The sequence below is a fragment of the Haliotis rufescens genome, unplaced genomic scaffold (assembly GCF_023055435.1).
Source record: "Haliotis rufescens isolate VD_foot unplaced genomic scaffold, xgHalRufe1.0.p SCAF_7, whole genome shotgun sequence".
Lineage (NCBI taxonomy): Eukaryota > Metazoa > Mollusca > Gastropoda > Lepetellida > Haliotidae > Haliotis > Haliotis rufescens.
In genome coordinates this window covers 54,140,180-54,152,435 of record NW_025964361.1, presented here as the reverse complement: position 1 = coordinate 54,152,435, position 12,256 = coordinate 54,140,180, and the positions used below count along the sequence as shown (strand labels likewise).

The window sequence follows — 12,256 nt, the reverse complement described above, 5'->3', positions numbered from 1 at the left end:
AGCTCACAAACTAAATACAACACACTTGACAATAATCCTTGTGCCTGTTACAAACGCGAACTCAAATCACATGGTCAATTCGCATGCTTAGCGCCACCGTTTTCCAACTTCATGCCTGAAAAAGAACTATTGACCAATTTCTTAAGTAGCTATACACACAGTAAAGTCATTGTATATCCAAAACCACAAGCTTCTGAAACACGAGCCAGATCGGAGATACAACGGTATCCTAATTTTGCCTGGTTCCTAGCTGATCACGCTGTTGTGGTTGATTTGGCCAGTTGAATATAGACCAGCAGGTTGTTCAAGGTGTACCTTGCCCTTGAATAAGGGTTTTTGAACAAAGACATTGTGACAGTGTTAATGTTCACGCACATTATGCAAAGAACTGATCGCAACAATAGAATTTTAAACACAGGAATACAAGCGTTGTTTCAATAGAGGACTGGGACAAGGATCATGTTTCTGTGGGCCGTATTTTACGATGTAATTCTACACCAGCAGGTTACTTATTTAATCACGACCGTATTCATGCTGCAACTCGAATTTCTACGTCATTTCAGATAGAAAGACGACCAGTTGTTCCAAAGACAATCTTTGATCTATTAAATACGCATATTTACATGACTATCAAGATTATATGAACAAAGTCGCGTGTTTAACTTTTTGATGAAATGTTATGCTGATCTTTGATAAATGAGAAGATAATTTAACTTTAAGTGTTTTTCTTGGTGATATTGCAATGGATCAGCATGAAGGTTGGAGGGAAACACAATGTTACAAGTGGATTAGATGCTCAGTCATTTGAACCTAGACAGAGTGGATTAATGACGGTTTCTACGACGCGTGGTGGCAGATATATATTGGGTGACGCCACCAAAGGGCTTCCATTAATGCACACAAATTGGGAACAGAACCCAGACTTCGGCGTTACGTACGAACGCTTTTGCCCTGTAGGTAGACTAACATCTAGTCTCTGAAATGAACATATCGTGCAGAAAAAAACAGTTGTTCAGTTATCTTAATAAAAATATAATAAAAGGGAGCCCAGTGATTCTCTTCATTTACAGATACTGCAGTAATCTAGACTTGACAAACATTACAGACTTGCATGGGCTGTATTTGATACATATATGTATCAGGGTCTGTAAGACAAACTACCCTTTAGGCTACCCCAACCGCTGGATCTTGAGATTACTCTGGCGTGTGCATGAGCGTCCGCGACGCCATTACTTCGGGTTTAATACACGTCAAACGACCGATCGTAATATAGCGGTCTACCGAATTAACAAAAATATGTTCCCATAAAATGGTGGCTCTAGAAGTGACAATAAGAAATTTGATGTCTTGGCCTCAGTGTTGGTGTTGGCAAATCACTAACAAATCCTTATTCCTCTGTTTATTTGTTTCGTTTTAAAAAAAATTAAGTTTCTTGCTCAATGGTTGAAACTGAAAATTGCAGTTAATAAACACATTCATAAATAAGTTATATTAACGGGGGTTGGGGTAGGCGGTGGGGTGGCCTAGTGGGTAAAGCGTTGGCTCGTCACACCGAGGACCCTGGTTCTATTCCCATATGGGTGTAGTGTAGCTAATGTAAAAAGCGGCGTAAAATCTTACTCACACACTCACTCACAACATTTATTGCCATCCGTGAAGATCCGGGGTAGAATAGGTCTTCAGCAACCCATGCTTGTCGTAAGAATCGACTTTGCTTGTTGTAATAGGCGACAAATGGGATCAGGTGGTCAGGCTCTCTTACTTGGTTGATGCATGTCATCGTATCCCAATTGCGGGATCGATGCTAATGACATTAATCACTGGATTGTCTGGTCCAGGTTCGATTATTTACAGACCGCCGTCTTATAGCTGGAATATTGTTGCCTGTGGCGTTAAACAACAAACAAACAAACAAACAAACAAACAAACAAACAAACAAACATTTATTGCATTTAGTACAACAATAATTCATAATATCTGGAGCTACATGTTGTCTACTTGTGTGACATCAATATATTGAGTAATACCTCCCTTCCTGTTGTCCTCGTTAAACAATACACCCTGTCATGAGTGTACATGATCCTCTAAAATAGTGTGCCCTTTGACCCATGTTGTGAAAATTCCATTCTTTGCAAGCCTTTAACAGGCCGTTGCACAGCGCTATGTCTGTGCTGGTATATAAATTACAGGTATGCTTGGAGCATGTCATCGCATAAATTGGACACGCATTCGTGTTCATTCTTAACGCGAAGAAATTCGCTATCAATATTAATTATTCCTGAGATCGAAGAAGCGTTAACGCTATAATCAGCGCCACCTTGCGTCAAAATGTCAGTCTTTAGGTACAAGTGAGCACGACCCGAGTCCAAATCTCACATTGGGTACTATGTTTTCGAAAAAAAGACAACCGTTACATGTTCACAAACTGATCTCGCGCGTAGCCTCATTATCATTTACGTCTTGTTGCTGTCATGTGACCTCTCACCTGAGATGAAACTTTAAAGAGATGATGAAGACAGATACGACAATAAATAACACCAGTGAATGGAGGCGTCTTTATATTTTTTTTATCATTAGTGTAACAGTCGATATTATGTGACTTACATAAAGATGCAAGACCGACCAAGAATTGAAGCATGTTTTTAATTTTTGTGAGATATTTTAGTGTGAAATTTTTGTGTTACGCGGATGCAGGTCATCAAACAAAGGAGTCAAATGTGTGAATTATGAGCGTTAGGCGCATACATGTAGACAGCAGGTGAAACAGAACAAACTACTCTCCGTCTGGGGTTAATGTATGTCCCGTCTTGTGTGTACGGCCACCCTGGGGTCTGTTTGTTTGTTTGTTTGTTGTTTAACGTCGCACTCAGCAATATCCCAGCTTTGTCACGGCGGTGTAAATAATCGAGTTTAGACCAGACAATCCAGTGACTGACATCATGAGCATCGATCTACGCAATTGGGAAACGATGACATGCATCTACCAAGTCAGCGAGCCTGACCAACCGATCCCGTCATTTGCATCTTACGACAAGCATGGTCGCCGTTTACGGTAAGCATGGGTTGCTGAAGACCTATTCTACTCAGGATCTTCACGAGTTCCGTGGGGTCTAACCACGTATTGAAACACTACGGACATTTAGAACCTTATATTCCTATTAATCATGGCAACGGTCAAGTAAAATATGATTAATAATATACAATTTTGCTCATGAAAATCGTGAAACTCTCATGAAACTAATGGAACTTTATTACGATCCCATCTAAGTATGGTTGTGGTTGATGTTTTGCACAGTGCTGTAGAGTAGAAGGTGGGGTGATATTGGGTTTAACGTCCCGTCCAAGATTATTGCATTTATATAGCAACGTGCATGCACGCGCGTGTGTGGCTGCTTGTACTCGTCCTGACCAATGCCGGTTTTATAGTGTTGGCCCACTGAGATACCATTCCGCAGTTTAAGATGGACATCCCACTCAGACTCCGAGCTTAACAGCCCTTGTTTTAGCCCCTCTATGCCAAGCCAAAGCAGGGTAAAAGTACCATATTTTCGCGTCTTTTGGTATGACGAATCACTGACATTTCGCTCTCCGGGCAGACGCTCTACCCACTACACCCCAGAATCTGTCTGTTAAGTTGGTTGGTTGGTTGGTTTGTTGTTTTACGCCGCACTCAGCAATATTCCAGCTATATGCAGCGGTCTGTAAATGATCGAGTCTGGACGTGACAATCCAGTGATTAATATCATGAGCATCGATCCACGCAATTGGAAACGATGACATGCATCAACCAAGTCAGCGAGCCTGACCACCCGATCCCGTTAGTCGCCTCTTACGACAAGCATAGTCGCCTTTTATGGCAAGCATGGGTTACTGAAGACCTACTCTACCCCGGAATCTTCACGGGTCGTCTGTTAAGTAGGTAAATGGTGTTAAACTGTTCTTCAGATCGAAGACGGGTATCATTCTTGGTGGTGATTATTGCTTACCGCGGGATGAACCTCACTCATTTGCTCCCTCCCTAACTCACCTATCACTGGGGCGACAGGATAGGTAAAGCGTTCGCTCGTCACGCTGATGGCCCGGGTTCGATTCCCTACATGGGTACAACGTGTGAAGCCTATTTTTTTGGTGTCCCCCGCCCGTGATATTGCTGGAATGTTGCTGAAAGCGGCGTAACACCATACTCACTAACTAAATATTATTTTGATCGGCGTTGTGCAAAGATTCAATAAAACATGCTACGAACACGAATAAGGAATATATTTCTAGATAAGTCCTGTGATGTAGAAAATGTTTTTATTAAATATTTCTACAGTTGTCCATCTTCCCGAGGCAAGGGAATTAACTGACTATAAAAATCCAGATCCCACCCTTGCCGAACCAGGCTGGAATTATGGAGTTATGTTTTGGCTGGACTAACGAGTCTATGCATAGTCCAATCAAAATCGCGTAACGAAATTAACAACCGGTTCGTAAACTGCCGTGCAGATTTCGGTCAATAACAGGATTTGCAAAGCATGTGTACCGTCAACTTAACGTCAACAGATATTTTCCCAATCTTTACATGTTTGTAATCAAGGTGCTCACGTGATTTGATGCACTTCGCGAAGTAAAACCCGTTTTATTACAATATAGATCTTGATTATCGATCAGATCGCCTTCACTGGGCGACGCCATTTTATTTGAAGCACATGCAAGTTATATGAGAGGTGGAATCTGATTGGTCTAAAGGAGGGACCTAGTCGGGACATAACATCCTAATAGCACTCAGCAATATTCCAGCTATATGACGGCGGTCTGTAAATAATCGAGTCTGGACCAGACAATCCAGTGATTGATATCATGAGCATCGATCCACGCAATTGGGATATAATGACATGCTTCAACCAAGTCAGCGAGCCTGACCACCCGATCCCGTTAGCCGCCTCTTAAGACAAGCATAGTCGCCTTTTTACGGCAAGTATGGGTTTCTGAAGACCTATTAGGTGATCTCCAAAGGTGTAAGAGGTGATGGGTAATATCACAGAAATTATAACATGTGTGTCATACTGGTTTTACGAAACTCGTGTGGGAATTTATGTATTACTCTCTGGAAATACAAGACTTAGTATGATACACATGCTCATACGATAATCTCTATAAATTGCTTGGTACATGCTGTGTTGCCAACCAAGAACACGACGATCGCTAAGAACACGCAGAGTTTGCAAGTTTCACGTATTTTCCTCACGGTGTTCAATGTTCATGGATGAAGCTCGTTTACGTATACAAACTAAATATGATTTTACCCTTCCGTTCATATTAGTAAAGAACAGTTAGAAAAATCACACCTGTTTACAATAAATCATACATTCCTCATTACAATTCAGAGCGTTAAAACAGTCGTAGTTAACCCCCCTTGGCTAGTTATAATGACAGCCCATTGGCAAACTACGCATTTTTTCCGGCCATCTGCATGGTTAATTTCACCCTTTCCTGGTTTATTTTGACATGGATCTCAAAGAATATGACAGGTCACGAGACCCGTCACGTGATGTCAATAATTAGGTTGACGTTGTCGCATGCAGTCGTGACGGTGATTTGTTGTTTGTTGTTTAACGCCGCACTCGGCAATATTTCAGCAACATGTATATGACGGCAGTTTGTAAACAATCGACCAGACAATTAACCAAGCTACTCTCTCTCTCTCTCCTTCTCCCACTCTCTCTTTTCTCCCTCTCTCTCTTTCTCCCTCTCCTCTCTCTCCTTCTTCCTCTCTCTCCCTCTCTCCCTCCCCCCCCCCCCCCCCCCCCCCCCCCCCTCTCTCTCTCTCTCGTGTGTGTACGGGCACGTACGTGTATGTGTGTGGTAGGCGTCTTTATTTGTATACATCGGACTGTCCCGACCTTTAAAACGCCACACAAACTCGCGGTAAACAAGTATTGCCAAGACATTAAAAAATTGGTATTCACGCCTCACCAAGTTATTCTTGTTACAATACAATAAACACAAATCATTTTATACTTAATTCCACCTTTCAGTCTCGGCAACGAGTAAACTGAACTAGCCCCACCTCAAGTCAAACTCACAAATTAACATTCCCAACCTATTTGAAATACGTTTAATTTGTTTTAACTGAAAATATACTGTATTGCCTTTCTGCTTAATCATCATTTACTCTAACTCAGTTTCACAGCCAATTTGAACAATGTTAAAACCGAGCGATCTGTATCTAAAATATGGCTTCCATGTGGACAATGTCGCGTGTCAAGATCGGAGCTGATTGGCTATCGACATCTGTAACCTACAAGCCTCTCGTCTACAAAGCAGACGACCAGATTCCGCGGGTCGCGAGACTGAGGGGGTATACCGTTTTTGTTGTCATAATAAATATTGCACGAGACTCAAATTTTCACAAATCAACACGATCCGGCTGTTTCTTCTTGTCCCTGGAAGAAAGAAACCTGAGGGGGTTGTTAATAGACCGGCTGGGGGCGACAATGTCACTCTGTCATACAGAGCAAGCGGTGGGGAAAGCACTATCCACATCTCAGATAATATTTTCCTAACGCATTTCCACCCTAAGGAGACGAAATTCTTCAGGTTTTTAGATGTCATTTCAGAAATATTTCCATAACATTTTTTTCTAAATTGGTTCAGTGACGGTACGCGTGCTAAAGTCATCACGTATCTGTGTCTGATTACATTATCAGTCCACATAATGCTCAATGTACAGATGTTAGTGATAGTCAGTAATTTCCATGTCAAGGACATGTCAACAACGTCATCTGCCAGACGCGTCGTCACAACAGAATCGTGCGTAAACAACTCGGATAATTAATTAAATTGCGGATTACACCCACGTTGAAGGATTCAGCATGTCAGAACCTGACGAAGGTCTTTTCGTAGCTAATTCGATCTAAAAAGAGATCCCGATTTCTCCAGTTTCTCCGTTGTAAGTCATTGCGAAAGAGTGACTGAATATGGTTTTACCTCGCTTTTAGCAATATTCCAGCAATATCACGGCGGGGAACTTGAATGGGCTTCACACATTGTACCCATGTGGGGAATCGAACCGGGGCTTTTAGCGTGACGAGCGAACGCTTTAACCACTAGGCTACCCAACCGCCCCATTGCGAAAGATCGCTGCTACATATATAAAATGCGTCCGCAGTTGCAGCATGTACAGTGCCCAATTCTTGTTTTAATCAGTTGTTTTAGAGTCATCTTTGCTGTCCATATCAGCCTGCTGTGAGTAAGTGAGTGAGTTGTTTTACGCCGCTTTGAACGGCATTTAGTTTTATCACGGCATGACGTGTGACTGGAATAGATTCAGATCTCAGACGTTTACCGCTAAACCCATGAGTAGGATTACAAACCAAGCACATAATGAAGGCGAAACTGGGATTCGAACCCACGGCTTCTGATACGTCTGAGAGAGAGAGCAGTGGAGAGAGCATGGACCATATGGCCGCCTGTTTACCTTCCCTCGTGTACATCCGGGCAATGCATGTCGCCAAGTTGCCCGTAATGAAGAAATCATGAGACTCGGTTGATTCCGGAAGTAGAATTAATGAGCTCCCATAGTTTCGAGTTATTTCCATGTTATAGTTGATGTATAATTTGTATATAATTTTGCATAATGACCTTGAGTTGCGTCAGTTGTTCTTGTTCAATTTTTGTTCAGAATGGCTTGTGAATTCCTGGCCCAGCATCAACTGTAACAACGACGTTGTGACAATGGTTTAATCCAGTGTTTGCCGAGATTATGACCTATTGCATTGGAAGGAGCCGAATGATATTTCCGGGTTATACAAAAGGTACAACCTTACATTCAAAGCGGAATATGGCATAACTCTTTCCCAATGGAACTACAATTACGCTGCGCCGAAAAGCATCTGATGGATGCGCTTCTCAAATGTTTATTTTTAGCCTTTTAAATCACTGATAAATATCGCGTCTCCAATATGTAAATCTTAATCAGCCTGATTTCGAGCGCCAACATTCCGTGTCTCTAAACAAAATATAACATGGACCATTATTGGGATTTGGACACCATTGTGTCCCCTTTCCAGACCATTACTTCTTCCCCTGGGGGTCAGTGAGGTGACGCGCGGCGGACGGTAATGACCATTTCACACATAAACTGACCATTAAATGTCATGCCGATTCTCGGTCATCTTCAACCGAACTAATAACACAATAAAAAGCGGACAACCCGTGCATGTCAGACTCGGGATGCTTGATTCGTTGGTTTGGCCTGGTTAAGGTGAATCGCTGTACTTTCATTTGACACATGAGAAGGGGCGATCTTTCATATATATCTATAAGAATTTCAAGTGGACAGTACGAGATTTAACGAGGACCTCAATACGCCAAACAATAAGCCGTATGACCCCATTGTGTACGTACGGTAAGCCAATATCTCTAAGTTTATTTGATCAGACTTAATTTAGGGCCGCTGGATAGACTCGATACAGGTTTATGTGTCGGAAGCACATCATTGAGTTGATAGACGAGTTTACAATATATCTTATGTCTTTGTTTTATATACTTATGCTAAAACAGCTATGAGGGGTGTGTAAATATTAATATGCTATTTAATCAAAGGAATTTCACGTCAGTTTGGGAATAATTTATTAATTTGTTTTATTGCTGGAAATCTTCTTGGCACTGGGTAGGTTTTAATTTTATTTTAAAATAAACCTCGACTGTTGTTATCATTGCGGGGTTTTCTATGTCGAGCCACGGTACATGCTTTGAAGATAGAGATTAATTTGAATCTTACAAACATGCTGAGAGTTATAGCAAACTTTAAGTACCCGCTGTACGCTGTATGAATGTGGCCACGGAGGGGTCATGTTTACATGGAAGAGTTTGAAGTAGCCAACAATAATATGTTTATAAACATAGCAGCGACCTGTCAGCTTATGCGCCCATCATTGTGATATGTACCTACGTCAGGTGTAAATTACAGCGGTATACCCAATCAGGTGTAAAATACAGCGGTATACTCAATCAGGTGTAAAAAACAACGGTATACTCAATCAGGTGTAAAATACATCGGTATACACAATCAGGTGTAAAAAACAGCGGTATACTCAATCAGGTGTAAAATACATCGGTATACTCAATCAGGTGTAAAATACAGCGGTATACTCAATTAGGTGTAAAAAACAGCGGTATACCCAATCAGGTGTAAAATACAGCGGTATACTCAATCAGGTGTAAAATACAGCGGTATACTCAATCAGGTGTAAAATACAGCGGTATACTCAATCAGGTGTAAACTACAGCGGTATTCTCAATCAGGTGTAAAATACAGCGGTATCCTCAATCAGGTGTAAAATACAGCGGTATACCCAATCAGGTGTAAAATACAGCGGTATACTCGATCAGGTGTAAAATACAGCGGTATCCTCAATCAGGTGTAAAATACAGCGGTATACTCAATCAGGTGTAAAATACAGCGGTATCCTCAATCAGGTGTAAAATACAGCGGTATACTCAATCAGGTGTAAAATACAGCGGTATACTCAATCAGGTGTAAAATACAGCGGTATACCAAATCAGGTGTAAAATACAGCGGTATACTCAATCAGGTGTAAAATACAATAGTATACTCAATCAGGTGTAAATACAGCGATATACTTAATTAGGTGTAGTTACAGATGTAACAATTAATATGCATGCAAAAAATACATCAAACTGTACCTTTGCAATGTATATATAAAGTTTATATAATTCATAATGTATGTATAATTCATTTATCAATGTCTAAGGCGCCGAGATTCGCTGTGCGGAGTGGCGTCCCTTGGGCACACTAGAAACCTATGATTGTGGGTTCGATCCCGGTCCCCAATTATTATGTTTCTAGGTTTGTCAGCACCATACCCGTGCTCGTGGGTTTCACCGAAGTGGTAAACGTTTCAGACCTGCATCACTTCGGGTTTTCCTCCCACATTAAGCTGACACGCCGTGATATGACGGGAATACTGTTAAAAGCGGCGTTAAACCCAACTCACTCACTCACTCACTCACTCACTCACTCATCTTATAACCAAACCAGAGAACCACAGTTTGTTCCACAAAGCAGTCATGGTCGTAGCTTTTACAGCTGTCGATACATAGCACTGTGGGAGAGTATTTAAAAATCCAGTAAAACGAATTTAAAACAAAATAATGTTGAATAGTAACACCGTGATACATTACATATAAATACTTGTACAGCTAAATTATTAAGTCCTGTTCATTGAAGTATTACATACATAAACCCGTGTAGTGGCTCGAATTAAAACGAGAAAGAAATTACCTTTAAATTTCCATATTTTTCTAAAACCATGTTCATACTTTCTGGACGATGCTTGTATAGACATGTCAATCACAAGTTTCCAACGGAAATGTGAAGTTAAACATCATGACAGTGGATGGGTTGCAATTGACATCCCACGTGACGACCCTCACCTCGACACGTGGGCGCTCAGTGAGGGTTATAACAACACACAACCGGAGTTCAGCTTGCATGTGTGAAACATAACTCCAAACATCTACGGCTATATCAATTTCTACATCAGCTTCCAAACGCGTCCACTTTTATCATTCTTTCAATGTCTTCTTTCCTCCTGGAAGATTGTCGTCGTCATTGTCATCAAAACCGTGGCCATCAGTGTCGTCGTTGTTGTCACCATCGCCCTCGTTATTGTTATAACTGTCATTATCACCACTGACGTCACTGTCATCATCACTATTGTCGTCACTGTAATCATCACTATTGTCGTCAAACTGTCATCATCACCATTGACGTCACTGTCATCATCACTATTGTCGTCACTGTGATCATCACTATTGTCGTCACTGTCATCATCCCCATTGTCGTCACTGTCACCATCACTGTCGTCGTCACTGTCATCATCACCATTGTCGTCACTGTGATCATCACTATTGTCGTCACTGTCATCATCCCCATTGTCGTCAAACTGTCATCATCACTATTGTCGTCACTGTGATCATCACTATTGTCGTCACTGTCATCATCCCCATTGTCGTCACTGTCACCATCACTGTCGTCGTCACTGTCATCATCACCATTGTCGTCACTGTGATCATCACTATTGTCGTCACTGTCATCATCCCCATTGTCGTCAAACTGTCATCATCACTATTGTCGTCACTGTGATCATCACTATTGTCGTCACTGTCATCATCCCCATTGTCGTCACTGTCATCATCACCATTGTCGTCACTGTCGCATCACTGTCGTCTCTACTGTCATCATTCATGTCATTATCACTGTCGTCCTTACTGTTATCATCGCCGTCGTCGTCACCGTCATTGCTATCCTCGTGTTTGTCATGAATACCGTCGTCACTGTCATCACCGTCATTGTCACTGCAATCATTACCATCATCATCACTCTCATCCTCTCCGTCGTCGTTCTTGTCTTCGTGACGATACTTGCACGTTGTCGTCGATGCCATCATTTGCATCGCCAGTGTGACTGACTATCCCCATCGTCGTCATTATCATCAGTACCATCATCACTTTCATCACCGCCGTCGTCACTGCCACTAGTTGTCTTCACTGTTATCAACACATACGTCTTCTCGTCATCGCCACCTTCACCGTCATCATAACCATCGCCGTCATTATCATTAATACCGTCGCCACTTCCATCACCGTTGTCGTCACAACAAACATTACCGTCATCGTTACTGTTATCGCCGTCGTCGTTGCACGGTTATTGTAAATGACATCATTTACGTCTCCAGTGTCATCATCGCCGCTGTCGTCACATTCATCACCACCATTGTCGTAGTTTTGAACATAACTAATTTCCATCGCTTCTTCTTTCGTAAGTGATATCATTTTTGTTGTTATTTTTAATGCATGTTCCGTTAAGTTACAAAAATCCAGAAAACGTACATTATGGCTCTGTTAAGGTTTATGTTTTAACCGTTATGTTAGGCTTAGCCCAAATTCCATAACTTGTTGATATGTCATGATACATGTATACGTCATGTATCAGGTTGAGGAGTGCTTGTACACACCTGGCACATGCCCGTCTTGCGTTGACCCTACACGTCTTCTTTATATCGACATTTTATCTCTCGTGGTGCCCAACTCACTTGGTCTTTGAGGCAACGAGGTGCACAGGCAAAGCACCAAGTGGATGTCATAGCATACAGAGTAGGGCCTTTTCAGCGTAAATTCCAGCCCTGATCGAGCAGAAGTCCACTGTGGTCGACACATCTTAAGTTCAGTGGCGCGTTGCACCGAT

At 41.8% G+C, this 12,256-nt stretch overlaps 1 protein-coding gene across 1 annotated transcript; it reads right to left on the bottom strand.

Moving 5' to 3' along the window:
• Positions 1-10,583: 10,583 nt before the first annotated feature.
• On the bottom strand, positions 10,584-11,786 carry LOC125376241 (secreted acidic protein 2-like). The gene is made up of 3 exons (XM_048388218.1): positions 11,740-11,786; positions 11,041-11,221; positions 10,584-10,955 (listed from the first exon to the last, which is right to left on the bottom strand). The coding sequence occupies exons 1-3, from the start codon at positions 11,784-11,786 to the stop codon at positions 10,584-10,586; spliced, it is 600 nt and encodes a 199-aa protein (XP_048244175.1).
• Between the last annotated feature and the right edge of the window lie 470 nt (positions 11,787-12,256).